The following is a 15163-nucleotide window of genomic DNA, read 5'->3' on the forward strand; positions in this document are numbered from 1 at the left end:
GACAAATATGTAAAGATGATAGGTAGTAAGAGATGATAGACAATAGATGGATGGATGGATGGATGGATGGATAGATAGATAGATAGATAGATAGATAGATGATAGGACAATGTGTAGGAATGGAATATATCTAACCTCTGTCCAGAATCTTTGAGAGTTGGGAAGCATTCAGGTTTATTATGATTGTTATTATATAGGTAATCTACAATTAGATTCACAAAGAAGAGTGAAATAATTATTTGTGATATCTGCAGTCACTAAATCCTAGAATGCAAAATCTCTCCCAGTGCTGTAACTCTTAATTATAACAGAATGCTGAAGTCTTTTCTTGTTAAATCAATAAACCTGGATAGTTTCTCCATGAAATTGAACTTGAAAGCAGATCTAGAAGAAACCAAGTTTTAACACACCACCTCTCCACTAAAAACTTTTATCCAGACCCTATCACCACTTCAGTGACATGTGAAGGATCCTATGAAAGTCAATTCATGAAATTCTTTGGCCCTTTTTGAAATGCTAGCTCTGTTTTTCACAAAGGGAGAATGCCATCGTGATGCATTGTTATTTCTTTCTGCAAAACTTTAACATGGCTTCTTTTCTTTTTCCTCTTCAGACAAGACAGAAGAGAATGTACAGCAAAAGGGAACCGAGGGAATTTATGTTGCCGTGAAACAAGGCTGTGGAAAGGTAGCCCCTCTCTTTTCACCATGCTTTAGGGTCCTGCAATGGCAGAAGACGAGTCTCCGGACAAGAAAAGACCCAGGAGAAAACTGTCCCTCTGCAAGAGCAATAAAAAATCTGCAAGAAGAAACTGCAAAGAGGGGCTGTCTTCAGCCCCAGACTCTTCTTCCATTATTTCTCTTTTTAACAATGCTCCCCCCACCAGAATTGCCTGCCCCTTGTGTGGCCAGACGATACCAAGATACAGAATCAACCAGCATATTGACGAAGGATGCAAAAGTAATCAGAATGAGGACAATGTGAATGGCTTAGCATCGGCTAAAGCTGGGCCTGTGGGTTCGAGTCCATATTTTGCAACTAAGCTCCCAACTCCAGAGAAAAAATTCAGCCTTTCAGGAGGAGACAATCTGGAGACAAAAAGAGGGTCAGGAGAAGAGACGAGTCCTTATTTCAAGAAAGTTTCAAGAAAACTAGCGCTGCTTGATGATCAGCCTAGAGTTGGTTCCATTAAAACTATCTCCCTGGGAACCTTGTCGACCAGATTGTCCAGGAGGCGTCATGGTGGCAGCAGGGAAGGGTTGACTCCAGATGACCAACCTTGTCCAACTCAAGCTGGCGTCACAGAGCAGAAACCCATCCAGAAACCTGTCACTTGGGGCGAAGGCTCCCCGAAGGAGAACCAGTTGTCCCCACCAAGGTTTCAGAGCTGTCATGGAGCTCCGGAAGGTGTGAACAAGGATTGTGAACAAGAAGATGGCCCTGGATCTCTTTCTGATGGTCTGGATGATTCTGCTCTGGTATCACGGTCACTCGGTGGCAGAGAACTGTCAAGAAAAACCCATCAGCAAGTCAGTAAGCCCCTGAAGAATCCAGATGTGCACCAGTTGGGAATGTCTTCAGTAGCTGAGGAGGAAGGGCTGACAGCAACTGTTCCTAAAGAAGAGCCATCCAAGTTGGAATCCCAGAGTTTCCCCTCTAACAAGCCAGCTCCAACGACAGGAGAAGGCTGTCGCCGTGAGATGCAAACGTTCTCCAGTCCCACAGGAGATGCAACGGAAGGGCCTTCTAGGGAAGAGGAGGCAGGGGCCAGAACTGAACTGGAGGATGAAGCATGTTTGGCAGCTTTAGAAAAAGCGAGTTTTCCAAATTCAAGTGGGAACGTTGGGCCTGGGCTGGATTCAGCTGGGCACCCCTATTATCTTCGAAATTTTCTCATGATCCTGGAGGCTGTGCTGGAGAACGAAGACGACCGGAGACTGTTCAACGAGGAAGATTTGGAGGTCACTGTTCGGTTCTACAAACTTTCAGGTAGCTTTAATTTGTAATGGCTTAATGACCAGGTGATTCGCTTAATGACTGCGCTGACAGGCTTCACAACTGTAGTAAAAATGATTATAAAAACAAATTGGGTTATGTGGTGGCTTGATTTATGACCAGAATGATTTATGACCAAAATTCTGGGTCCAATTGTGGTCAGGTGTATTTAGGAGTCTGCATTTAGCCGCTAAGCCATTGCGCTCGACCAGTTAGTCTCACTTGTTCTCGTTAAATTGCTTCACACCTCAGAAATGTTGGCTCAGCTGAACTCTCTGAGTGAGATTCTCTTGCAAAAGGTCCAGTCGTTTCCGAAGAACTTCCACGCAACGCCACTTTTTCAGACAACTTTGTAAAAATATTTTCTTCTCTCTCACATTACAATTCAATTGCAGCCAGTGGACAGAAACTCTACATTCGGCTTTTCCAGCGTAAACTGGCCTGGATAAAGACGAATAAAATAGAATATGCAGAGATCAGCTCGGATCTTTCACCGGTCATCCAAGAGCTTGTTGAAGCAGGATTCCTGCAGTCTGGTAGGTCCACTAATAAGGTGGGTGCAAAGCAGTTTGGGGGGGGGGGTCCACTAATTTAGAGGCTTTTCTGTTGGCCCCTAGAGAGTTAAGAACTGCATTTGGCCTTTGAGCGGTCAGTTTAAGGCCGCAGCGTGAAAATCAGGGTATGTTTCCGTGAAGGACCGAAAGGTGATGCCATAAATCAGGGGTCTCCAACCTGGGCAACTTGAAGACTTGTGGGCTTCAACTCCCAGAATTCCCGAATGCTGGCTGATCTAAAGACACCCTGATCTAAAGAATCTGTTTACAGGTGGTCCTCAACAACCATGAGTTTAGTGACCAAGTTGCAAGGGCACTGAAAGAAAGACTTATGACTCACATTTACGACCATCTCAGCATCCCCACCATCACGATTAAAACGTGGGCGCTCGGCAACCGCAAGTATTTGTGCCAATTGCAGCGTCCCGGGATCACGTGATCCCCATTTGCAACCTTCCCAGCTGGCTTCTGACAAACCAGGTCAATGGGGGGAAGCTGGATTCACTTAATGATATGATTTGCTTAACAGCTGTGGCACAAGTAAAATCAAGTTCATCACCATCTCGCAACAGAAATTCTCTTCTTAATTATGGTCGTACGTTGAGGACTTTCTGTGGGACATTTAGGGCAGGGGTCTGGGAGCTGAAGTCCACAAGTCTTAAAGTTGTCAAGGTTGCAGACCCCTGATTTAAGGAGTTCTTGGCTGTTTTCCATAGCAAAAGTCTGCAATTGAGCTAATTCCCCCCCCCAAACCCTGGTCAGTTTATTATTTTTTTCCCCTTGGCTGCACCCGCAGAGGCCGAACTGCAAAGCCTGTCGGAGGTCCTCGACTTGCTTTCCGCCCCGGAATTGAAGACTTTAGCGAAAGAATTTCACTTGAAAAACCCAACTTCTCCCAAGCAGCAGCTTCTGGAAGAGTTCCTCCGGTTGGCAAGACAGCGCTCCGTCTTTGGCCCGCGCCAAGCTGGGATTGGCGGCGTCATTGTAAAGAGGTGAAATGTTCAGTTGAGGAGTGTCAGCAGAGTTGCACGGTTGCCATTTCTGCAGCCGGTCTGAGAATGCGATGAGCGATAGCAACAACTGCACCAACTTACGAGGGAAATTCCAATTGTGGTTGTTAAGTTGAGGTCTTACGAGGAGGTTAGTGTAGACACCTAGAACTGCACCAATTTTATGATGAAAATTCCAGTCCCAATAGCGGTCGTAGGCCGAGGACTGTCAGAAGAATTGCACAGTGTATGTGTGTGTGTGTGTGTGTATGTATGTATGTATGTATGTATATATATCTCCAGTGATGCAATCAGCGATCTCCGGGAGAGGTACAAACCAGTTTATTGTTAAAACAATACTTAAAACAATAAAAACAGTTATATACAAAGTTAAAAAACAACAACTTTTAACAATAAACAACTGGTTTGTACCTCTCCCGGAGATCACTGATTGCATCACTGGATAAACATGCCCGGGATTCACATTTTTGCAACCATTAAGGACATATGTGTGTGTGTGTGTGTGTGTGTATACATATTTATTAATTTTTTATAGTCACAAGTGCTTAAAATATCAGCAACATATTGTCTGAGTTTCAATGTCTAGTTTACTAATACATATTAAGTTCCTTTCTCTCTTTCTCTTTTTTCTAGCCAATTATAAAAAATATCCCATGTTCTAAAATAAACTGACTCTTCTTTCTCTTTCATTTTCAATGTCAAACAGATCCATTTCTGCACACTTTAAGGTTTTTTTAATTAACACTTCCTCCGCAGGTAGATCTTCATTTTTTCAATATTGAGCAAATACAATTCTTGCTGCAGTTAATATATGTAAAATTAAGAGAGAGAATGCAATTATTGATACCTACAACCGCACCAGCTTAGGACAGAAATTGTGATCCTGATTGTGGTTGTAAGTCAAGGATTGTCTATAGAGTTGCACGGTTTCCGTTTCTGCAGCTGGGTTGAGAGAATTCTAGCACCGATTCCTTCTCCTTTCTGCTTTCCAGGGCTAAAGTTCTTGCGGGGAAATGCATCAAGGTTTGTAGAGGCCCCCGAACCGTTTTTTCTCACGTGCTGCTGCTTTTCTCCCTGACGGATCCCGTGGAGGATGAAGAAGCGGGAAGTGGCGGCCAAAGACAACTTTCTACGGTGCTGATGGTCAACATGGGCCGGACCGTCTTCCCCACTTACACAGTCAACAGGAAAACGCCAATATTTCAAGATCGGGATGATTTCCTTAGGTAGGAAAGAAATTATTATTACTATTATTATTGTTATTATTATTATTATTATTATTAATAATAATAATAATAATAATAATAATAATAATAATAATATAATATAATAATAATAATAATAATAATAATAATATAATAATATAATAATAATAATAATAATAATAATAATAATAATAATAGAGTTGGAAGGGACCTTGGGGGGTCTTCTAGTCCAACCCCCTGCTCAGGCAGGAAGCCCTAGACCAGTGATGGCAAACCTTTTAGAGACCAAGTGCCCAAACTGCAACCCAAAACCCACTTTTGTATTGTCGGGTGCCGGGTGGGCGTGGCCCATTGGGTGGGCGTGGCTGTGGTGGTAACGGTAGACTGGGTGAGACTAAAAAGTTCAATCAATCAATGCCAACTTTGCGAGATCTTTTTTTCCCCGCGAGAAGTTGAAATTGATTGAACCTTTTTTTTTTTTTTTTTTGCACACGGCGGCGGAGGCCTAAAGCGCAAAGATTTTATAAAACCCAGCTGAAGGCCTAGGACTGGGGTGACGGTGAGCGTGCCAACAGAGAGGGCTCTGCGTGCGTGCCATAGGTTCGCCACCACAGCCCTAGACCATTTCAGACAAATGGCTGTTCAGTCTCTTCTTATAAACCTCCAATAATGGAGCACCCACAACTTCTGAAGGCAAGCTCTTCCACTGATTAATTGTTCTCACTGTCAGGAAATTCCTCCTTAGTTCTAGTTCTTAGTTGCTTCTCTTCTTGATTAGTTTCCATCCGTGGCTTCTTGTCCTGCCTTCTGGTACTTTGGCCCTGAAGGAATTAATCTGGGTTTGTCTATGGAGACTCTCAGGTCATAGCTGTCCCAAAGGTACTTTTCTTTCCCCAAAAGGCAAGTGGACTTTCTTGGTTTTTCCTTGAAGATGTTTTGCTCCTCATCCAGGAAGCTTGTTCAGTTCTGACTAGTTTCTAGGTCTTAATCCGGGTTCTAGGTTACTCTTGTTTCTTCCTTACATGGATTTTCTGTTTTCCACTAGGAAGCTCTGGCCGATATATTTTATCCTCTTCTTTTTGAATACGCAACCACCCTCTAAGAAAATGACTTTTGTTACCTGAATGACATTAGGCACAAACACTGTCTTCCCCCCCCCCCCACACTCACACCGTATCCTGACTACAAACAATCCTCACAACTCTTTTCAAAGCACACGAGTAGCTTTTGTTTTAAGGCACTCCTAATATTGAACGTTTTTTAAAATTTTGAGTTTATTGTTGGTCGTGCCTGCTTCTGATTATGTGACAGGGAGACATTTTTAAGTGGTCCTTGATTACTGACTGCCCTCTTTAGCGATCAAAATTATGATGGTGTTGAAAAAGTTTCTTTATGATCAGCCCTTGTACTTAAAACTGTCACAGTGTCCCTGCAGTGACTTGATCAAAATTGGGGCTTTTGGCAACTGTTGCACATTTATGACAGTCCAGGGACCACATGTTCACCCTTTGCAAGCTTCAGAGCTGGTTTCCAACCAGCAAAGTCATTGGGGAAGCCAGCAGGAAGTCGTAAGTTGCAGTCCTGTGATGTTGCCCTTAAGCCATGTGATTCACTTAATGTCTGTGGTGGAAGTGAGCTTGTTAACTGAGGTCGTTAACCAAGGACTAACTCTTCCCATAGCATTACTTGTGATAGGATAAGGCGGGGAAGCAATCATCTTCACAAGTTGCAACAACCAGTTTTAATTTCTCAATAGGTACGCTGCCGCTGCGCACACCTCCAATGATATTTGTGTGGCGATGACTGGCGGGAACTGGGAAGAGGCGCGATGCCTGTACGAGGCTGCAAAAGCATCTTGGCAGGAGCTGAAAGGACACCCTTCCCTCAGGTGTGTTGATGGAGGGGTGGAAAGACTCCCCCCCCCCCCCGCAGTGGTGCCTGGGAATGGACGGGAGGGAAAAGATGCTGCCTAAGGAACAATCAGATAGGAGAGGACATAGCCCCGAGCTGCATAACGGGCAGAGAAAGAAACTCCCTAACTTCTCAGGCTGTAAGGAGGTTTGTACTATCAGATTTGCAAGATTAATGTCAGCCTTTTCACGAGCAAAGTGGTGGCCCAGTGGTAAAGATGCTCGCCTCCCACTCAGAAGGTTGAGAGTTCAATCCTAGGTAGCGGGCAGTTGTTTTTCTCTCAAGGAGCAAAGAAAAAATATCTGCTGTGAATTCTGTGGAGGCATCAGGAAGGGCATCCAGCCAGTAAACGCTCAGCTCCATTGAGTTGCCCCGACTCTACCCTGAATTAAGGGACTACAGGGCCATAAAAAGGGAGGTTTTTATGTCAGCCTTTTCACCTAGAAAGACAGGAAACGCAACCAGATGCGCTAATTCTACTTTATTGTAAGGCCACCTTGACCGAGTCTTGCAAGTCTGATAGGTTAGATAGGGGAGATGTAGGAAAGAAGGAAATTTTGATTTAATCTCAGAGAGAGAGAGAGAAAGAGAGAGAGGGTAAACTATAAATGTACTGAAAACTGCTAATAAGATAGAAATCCACGTTCCCCCTTCTTCAGTCTGGCAAAGAAGACTGACCTCTGTGTTTTCTCATGCAGCCGTCACCAAGCCCTCCCAGAATTCCTGCGGCGTTTCACCGTGGGGTGGCTGTACACACGGATCCTCTCTCACGGGGTAGAGATCTTGCAGAGGCTTCACATGTACCAGGTAATAGATCTCTTCAAAAGATCTGCATCTTCTTGTTATCCTGGGGGCTTCATGAAGATCAGCTGAGGGGTGGGGGTCTCCTGTCCAAGGAGTTGACTATCTTTGAAGCTCTAAATAGAAACAATCCTCGGCTCCATTTATTGAGAAAGGTATCATTTTATTAGCATTGCAGTAATGCAAAGCCAGAGAGTGAAAAATCACCGGCCGAAATCCCTAAGTTCAATTTTTCCCTCCCTTTGCTGCCTCCCATCGCTCAGCCCCAGGCAACCAGTCAGGTTGGGGTAAAATGTTTTTGTAGTGGTCAGTCCAAGCACAGTTTGCTATGCAGCTGGAATGCTGGGTGACCTTGAAGCAGCAGTCAAAGAGGAGATACAGCATTTGCTTTCATTCTCCCCCAAGCCTGCCCCCTGTGACCACATAGCAGCAAAGCACAAGCAAGCAGAGGGTGGCAGCTGACACTTGGTTTCCTGGCCCAGCCCATAGTGAACCATTGGCTCTCGCTTAATGAGTGCGGCGTTCACTTTATGATCACGGCATCGTTTTACGTCAACGTTCACTTAACAACCACTGGAAAAAAGCTCATAAAGTCAGCTTGGTTACGCAGTTTATTCGTTTTACGACTATCACAACTTAAGACTGTGACTGTGCAGGCTCCATTACTACCTGTAGTGCAAATCTTTTCTACCTTTGAGTTTGTTTTCCCCCCCCAACAGCATAGAAAGCGTTTTGATAACTCCTCTCCATCTGGAGGTGCAGAGATATCTCCTATTTGTCCATCTCCTCCACATCTTCTGCAAGCTATTAATGTTGGTCTATTTGTAAGCTTGCTCTTTCGTTGCTGCTATTTTTAATGCTTGGCATTTCCACGTCTTCGTGAGCATCTCTAGGGCCTTCTGCTCTCCTGCTTTCTGCACAACGGCCTTGCAGGAGAGCTTTGCACCTCTAATCTCTGCACAAGCACAAGGTGTCGCGCGGCCACATCCGTTGCCGAGTCAGGGTGCTGGCCACGTTGGAGTTGCTGGCCAGCTGGGGTTGTCCTTCTGCAATCTTCTCATGAGCTTCTCTGTCCCTGGGCTAGGAGGCAGTGGAGCAACTGCAAGAACTTCTGGATCAGGAAGACTATTGTGTGGACAGCCGAGGACAGTGGTGGGAGCGTCTAGCTCTGAACTTACACCAGCACTTGAAAGACACCAAGAAGGTAGCATATCTGGTGCGGGCTTCATGGTTATGGTGTCCTGGCAGACCAGATTGGGTTCTCCAATGTTGTTCTTGCCGACGGCATTCTCGTAGAAGACCTCCTTCTTCTGCATAGAGTTCTTTCTGTCTGGTTGTTGAGGAAATGACCCATGTATCTTGGTTATATTTTGTTCATCATCTCTCTGCAATGGCTGGTTGGCTGCTAGGCGGTTGCGTCCATCCGGAAAGGCCTCTTGGATCCCTTTCTTCGTCCGGGCCACCAGCTTGGTCTCTCCCAGCGAGTCCAGAGGCTGAAAGACACCCCAGCCTGCCAGAAGGTCAAGCATCTTCTTCGCGAACTGCCTCTCCTTTCTGTGGATGATGTTACTCATGTAAGTACAAGTGGTCCTTATGCCACAACTGACCCTGGAATTACAGTCATTGTGAGCAAACCTGATTAAGTGAATCAGTTTTACCCCATGGAGAGTTTTTGTCAGAAACTGAAAGTAGATGCTGGAAACCAACAACAAAGGGTCAAAAATCGTGATCATGGGACTTTGTAAACGGCTGTAAAAGTTACTTGGGTGTCAAGCACCCAAAATTACACGTGACTGCTGGGCAGCCCTCATAACTTTGAAATCAGGTTGTATTTTTGGGGTGGTCTGTTGTAACTTTGGTCACTAAGCAATCAGCCATAAGTTGAGGACTAGCTGCTGTGTTCCCTGCCTGGGGAAATTTTGGAGAAATGGGGGTGTTTTGTAGGCTCCAGTTTAGAAGACCTTGATAAACGGTGCAGGTCCAGAGAAGAACTACCATGATAGTAAAAGGACTGGAGTCCACATTCTGCAAATAATTGCCCAGATGTTTGTCAATAAACTTCACAATGAGACCACTGCCTAATCCACTCTTTCCATGCCAGAGTTATTCTGGTTGAGGAAACATCTGGAGAACTTGGATTGGGAGAAGGCATCCTTGAGGTTGCTTTGTCCCTTAACCAGGATTCTTCATTGACTCAGGTTACCATCAAAGGAAAACTCTGCCCACAGACCGGGATGGGCAAATCCATGTTTATCCTGGACAGCCAAACGGAAGGATCTGAATCCTTGACGGTGGTCTGCTCCGTTGAGGAACTGGCCTTAGCCCACTACAAGCAGCAGGGCTTTGATCAAGGTAAACTTCTTCCAGCTCTCCAGTTGCTTTTCTTTTTCCATTTTGCTTTGCTTGGTTGCACCACAGGGAGAATAAGGAAGGGTTGCTGCTGGTTCCTGCTTGCAAGAAGCCCACAAGGGCAAAAAAATATATGACACTTCTGATTAATTTCTCCAAGCACCAGTTTGGTGTAGCAGTGAAGGGGCTGGGCTAGGAACCAGAGACTGAGTTTTAGTTCTCCCTTCGTGAAAGGGCCTGTGAGAATGACCTTGGGAGTAGGAGGAACAACAGATTGGAAAGGACTTTGCAGGTTTTCTGGTCCAACTCTCTGCTCGTGCAGGAGACTCTATATATACCAGGGGTCCTCAACCTTGGCAACTTTAAGACTTGTGGACTTCAACTCCCAGAATTTGCTGTCTGAGGAATTCTGGGAGTTGGTCCACAAGTCTTAAAGTTGCCAAGGTTGAGGACCCCTGCTCTATACCATCCTGGACAAATGATCGTTCAATCGCTTCTTAAAAACCTCCAGAGCTGCAGACTTGATAAAGCTGACAGGTTTTAAGTCGAGGTGGAACACAATGTTGGGACAATGATAAATGGGGCTGAATTGTTTTGGGTTGGCACGTAAAAATATTCCGAAATGTTCCTTGTGACTTCCACTGGGCTGTTCCTCAGGGATTCATGGCGAAGGGTCCACCTTTACCACCCTCTACGGGCTCCTGATGTGGGAAATCCTTTTCATGGATGGCGTCCCTGATGTCTTTAGGAACTCCTACCAGGTAAGCTTTGTGTTCAGAGCAGGTGAAGAGGTGGAAGAAAATGTTTGTAGCTCAGGGTTGAACTGTGGGGTCCCTGGTGCTCTCTGAGCTTGGGGTTTTTCTTGCAGACATTTCAATACCCAACTAGATAATATCTTCAGTGCCGGAAGGGAATGGGGCTGGAGGAGGAGGAAGAGGAGGAGGAGGAGAGGAAGAGGACTGTGGGGGTCCTTGCTGCTCTCTGAGCTTCGTTGTTTTCTTGCATATGTTTCATGACCCAAGTAGGTAGCACCATCAGTGTCGAAGGAGTGGGGTTGGCTCTCCTTCCAGCACTGCTGATGTTACCTAGATGATAATGAAATATCTGCAAGAAAACAGCCAAAGTCAAGCCAAGGATCCCTCAGTTCAATCCTGAGCTACAAATTCTGTCTTCTATCAAAAGATTCTTGTAATAGTAGTAGTAGTAGTAGTAGTAGTAGTAGTAGTAGTAGTAATAATAATAATAATAATAATAATAATAATAATAATAATAATAATAATAAAGTTGGAAGGGACCTTGGAGGTCATCTAGTCCAACCCCCTGCTCTATACCAACCCCCAACCCTATACCATTTCGTACAAATGGCTGTCCACTCTTTTCTTAAAAACTTCCAGTGTTGGAGCATTCACTGCTTTTGGAGGCAGGTTGTTCCACTGGTTAATTGTTCTAACTGTCAGGAAGTTTCTCCTTAATTCTAGGTTGCTTCTCTCCTTGATTAGTTTCCACCCGTTGCTTCTTGTCCTGCCTTCAGGCACTTTGGAGAATAGCTTGACTCCCTCTTCTTTATGGCAGCCCCTGAGATATTGGAACACTGCTATCATGTTCCCCCTCGTCCTTCTCTTTATTAAACTAGACATACCCAATTCCAGCAGCCGTTCCTTATATGTTTTATTCTCCAGTCCCCTTAATCGTCTTTGTTGCTCTTCTCTGTACTCTTTCTAGAGTCTCAGCATCTTTTTTACATCGTGGTGACCAAAACTGGATGCAGTATTCCAAGTGTGGCCTTACCAAGGCATTGTAAATCATTGTATATCTTTTACGCGTGGGAGTTTTAAATGAAATTATCCCCTCTCCGTCCCAAGGCTTTCCCGCTGGACCTGTACACAAGCAGCTTTTATAAGAATCGCCAGGCGGCTATTGAGGCAAGGTTGCAGTCGCTGCACGATGCTTCAACCGAGACCCTCCAGAAGTGGGTGGGCGAAGTGTGGGGTGCCCAGGAGGGCAAAGCCTCAGTGCTGATCGGCTGGGACCTCTTCTCTTCCCTCCAGCAAGCCCAGGTGAGTGGGGAAGAGCACCTCCGTAGAGCCATGGCTTTGCAGACACGCAGAGTGCCAGGTTGCCTCCGGGCGTCTCCAGAGGTGGTTTCCAGGTTCTGGAAATGGACGGAGCCTTGCTGCCAAAAAGGGTTGGCTGGGGAATTCTGGGAATTGAAGTCCACCCATCTTAAAGCTGCTGAGGTTGAGAAACACTGAGGTGAGACTATAAGCAGACCTTTGCATTCCGCCAAGGAAAATACGGGAAACCTGCACATTAAAAGAAATAAAATAAGGGGAAGCTTTAAGTGTCTCTTGGAAGCTTCTCAGCTATCCTTCAGAACCAGGAGGAGGAGGAGGAGGAGGGAAGCCAACGGCCTGTAAATGTACTTTTGCAAAGCAGATGGAGCAGATTGCCTCGCTTTTCAAGCTGAGCCTAGAAACAGAACGAGACTCCCACATTTTGCTTTGCTAGAAGTGATGGTCTTCCTGAGGTTTAAAAAAGCCCCCCCCCCCCCGTTTTGCAGAGCCTGGTCTGCTGCTTAGGAGGCCCCTTCCTGAGTGGAGTTTGCCGGCGACTCTCCCGAGATCTGCGCCATTGCAGGGGGGGCCTCCCTGATCTTGTGGTCTGGAGAACGGAAGAGCGGCAATTTAAGGTACCTTCCCAGATGCCCCCTGCACCCGCCTCAAGAGAGGGGTCCCCTCGTTAAACGTCCCTTGTCAGGAGCCAGAGGTGGGGAGAGGTCCCCCCGGAAAGACCACGGCTCGAGATTTATCTTGTACTCACAAATCACAAGCTACCCATAGTCCTCGACTTACGCCCAAGACACTTAGTGATGGTTCAAAGTCACAACAGAGCCCTCCAGGGGTATTTACGACTTGGTTCCAAAGTCATAATGGCTGCACCCGCCCCTCCTGCGACTGCATTTGGGGGGCTTAGCAACTGCCCCCTTTTACGGCTGTTTGCAGCATCCTGCCCACATTTTGCGATATTTTTTCTTTTCTATTTTTGGGGAGGGTAGGAACAACTTTCCTCAAGAGAAGGTGTTGCTTTGCTCGTTCAAATTGTGGAATGACGATTTGCACGCTTCTCTTTTGCCTCTCCCCCCCCCTCTTCGGACGCTCCAGCTGGTGGAGGTCAAGGGGCCCGGCGACCGCCTTTCGCACAAGCAGACGGTGTGGCTGGACGAGCTGCAGAAGTTGGACGCCTCGGTCGAAGTTTGTCACGTGGTGGCCGTCGGGTCTAAAAGTCAGCGCCTGACCTGAAGGGGTGTGTGTGTGTCTGGGATCAAGTGCAATAAAGTAAAATCTTTTGATGCGGCCGTTGGGTTTTCTCTGGCACTTCTTCTCCGGCTTCGCTTCAGACTTTCCGTGGATGTGCTCGCACAGAAGACACAGTTTCAGACTCGGTTTTGGGAAGTGGAAGTCTTGGGTTTCGAGGACAGCAGCCGGAATTTCCCGTCCTGATTGTGATTCACCCCAAAGGATGAAACTGTCTTTCGAAGAGTCCGGTTTTGGGTGGGTCCGACTTTACAGCAATTTAACGAGTATCAGTTACGGGAAGTTTTTAAGAAGAGATTGGACTGGTTTCGGGGGGGGGGGTGGAAGCCCACAGTAGAGAACAGATTTGCTGAATGACTGCTGCATTTGATAACCACCATTGAGGAAAAAAATTTGGGGGCCCAGTCGTGGTGACCCACTTAACGACTAATTCCAGGCTCAATTATGGTCGTAGGTCAAGAACTACCTTCCATGTTCCGTCCCTTCCCATCGCCTTTTCTTCGAATCCGAAAGTGACAGAAACAATCCCAGACGAAGAGGGCAGGTTGATTTTTATTAAGCCTCATTTATTTGCACTGTCATAATTGCGGCAGATGGAAGGAGGTCTCCCTGTCAGCTCTGCTGTGCTTAGGTAGGCCCTTAGGAACATCAAAGCTTTAGATCAGGGGCGTCCAATTTGAAGACTTGTGGACTTCAACTCCCAGAATTCCCTAGCCAGCCATTTCTCCCATGCTGGCTAGGGAATTCTGGGAGTTGAAGTCCATTACTCTTAAAGTTGCCAAGGATGGACACCTGCTTTAGTCTTCCAAAAGCATAAAAAAATGTGATTTTTCCAGTCCCGTTTTCATAAAGTGTCACAGAATTCCACTTTCCTGATGGCCTAATTCACTTTTCCTTAGAAAAGGTCAAGCATGTTTGACATATTTTAAAATACACTTTTTGCGGAAAGATCAGCCAGAATTTAAGAGGAAGGACCCCCCAAAAGCACCAGAATTGAAAGGAGGGACCTTCTGCCACGGTGAAACACGTTTTTAGGATTGCTGATCTGCCTAAGAAAATTATACACCCATGGTAAAATATACCATATAGTCACCTTCCAGCACGCAGCAGCTAAAATCTACTCGACAGTATCAAAAGTTGTGGGGTTTTTTATTATTTTTACACAGTTCAATTACAGCAACCGCCTCCTTCAGCTCAAGCAGCCCTCTTGCTATTAAACAAACGTACAAAAATAACCATCTTGTTTTGCACAGTTATAAAAACTTCACCGTGGAAAGTACCTGCTTTAAAAAAGAGTAAGATACAAGGGCTGCTCACTGGTGTTGGAAGAATCCCCCACCCCTACTTTAAGTTCACACGCTCCATCGAGTTGGCAGAAGATACGACAAAAGCCAGGTTGGCCACCAGACCATTCCTGGTCCCCACGCAGCTGGTTCTTGTTTCTCAAGTCTACGATGGGCGTTAAAAGATTCCCGAGAGAAGCTCTATTACCTTCTGGAGCTCCCTAACAATTCCTTCCCTGGGGAAAAGGACCCTTTTGCCCTGTCCAGGATGAAGACCAAGGAGCAGCCATCCACCCACCTCAATCAACCAAGCTATCTAGTCTTCTCCATATCACCACATGGCACACAAAGGCACTGGCAGAGCTACTGCAATTAGGTGATCAGTCTGGGAAGTTCTGAGAGTTGGGCCATCACACCTGGACGCCACAGAAGATCAATTCGTGGCCCAGAAAAAGGATGGGATTGATGGAGGCATCAGAGGTTGCTAAGCCAAACAACGTCTAGCACAGGGTTTCCAAAACCATGCAACTTTTAAGATGCGTAGACGTCAACTCCCAGAATCTCTGAGAACTTGGCTGGGGAATTCTGGAAGTTGAAGTCTACACGTCTTAAAAGTTGCATGGTTGGGAAGCCCCGTTTTAGAAGTCCTCACCAGCACATCCCATGGGGAAAAGACCATTTAGACCAGGGCTCTTCAAACGTAACCCTTTCATGACTTGTGCACTTCAGCTCCCAGAATTC

At 45.9% G+C, this 15163-nt stretch overlaps 1 protein-coding gene across 1 annotated transcript; it reads left to right on the forward strand.

Moving 5' to 3' along the window:
* The first annotated feature begins 670 nt into the window (after positions 1-670).
* Positions 671-13134, forward strand: FAN1 (FANCD2 and FANCI associated nuclease 1). Its single transcript, XM_015811030.1, has 13 exons — positions 671-1989; positions 2391-2531; positions 3346-3541; positions 4552-4785; positions 6521-6652; positions 7374-7482; positions 8561-8680; positions 8886-9050; positions 9675-9828; positions 10483-10586; positions 11688-11882; positions 12386-12514; positions 12987-13134. Exons 1-13 carry the CDS (start codon positions 726-728, stop codon positions 13122-13124), a joined length of 3081 nt encoding a protein of 1026 aa, XP_015666516.1. The 5' UTR covers positions 671-725; the 3' UTR covers positions 13125-13134.
* Positions 13135-15163: the final 2029 nt, after the last annotated feature.

Source organism: Protobothrops mucrosquamatus, unplaced genomic scaffold (assembly GCF_001527695.2).
Source record: "Protobothrops mucrosquamatus isolate PMUCROS unplaced genomic scaffold, P.Mucros_1.0 scaffold27, whole genome shotgun sequence".
In the NCBI taxonomy this organism is placed as follows: Eukaryota; Metazoa; Chordata; class Lepidosauria; order Squamata; family Viperidae; genus Protobothrops; species Protobothrops mucrosquamatus.

Excerpts from the sequence above, each read along its gene's own strand:
- FAN1 (XM_015811030.1), top strand. The coding sequence starts at position 726 with ATGGCAGAAGACGAGTCTCCGGACAAGAAAAGACCCAGGAGAAAACTG. Across the intron at positions 3,542-4,551 it reads GGCGGCGTCATTGTAAAGAG|GGCTAAAGTTCTTGCGGGGA; the intron begins GTGAAATGTTCA and ends TCTGCTTTCCAG. Across the intron at positions 11,883-12,385 it reads CTTCCCTCCAGCAAGCCCAG|AGCCTGGTCTGCTGCTTAGG; the intron begins GTGAGTGGGGAA and ends CCCGTTTTGCAG.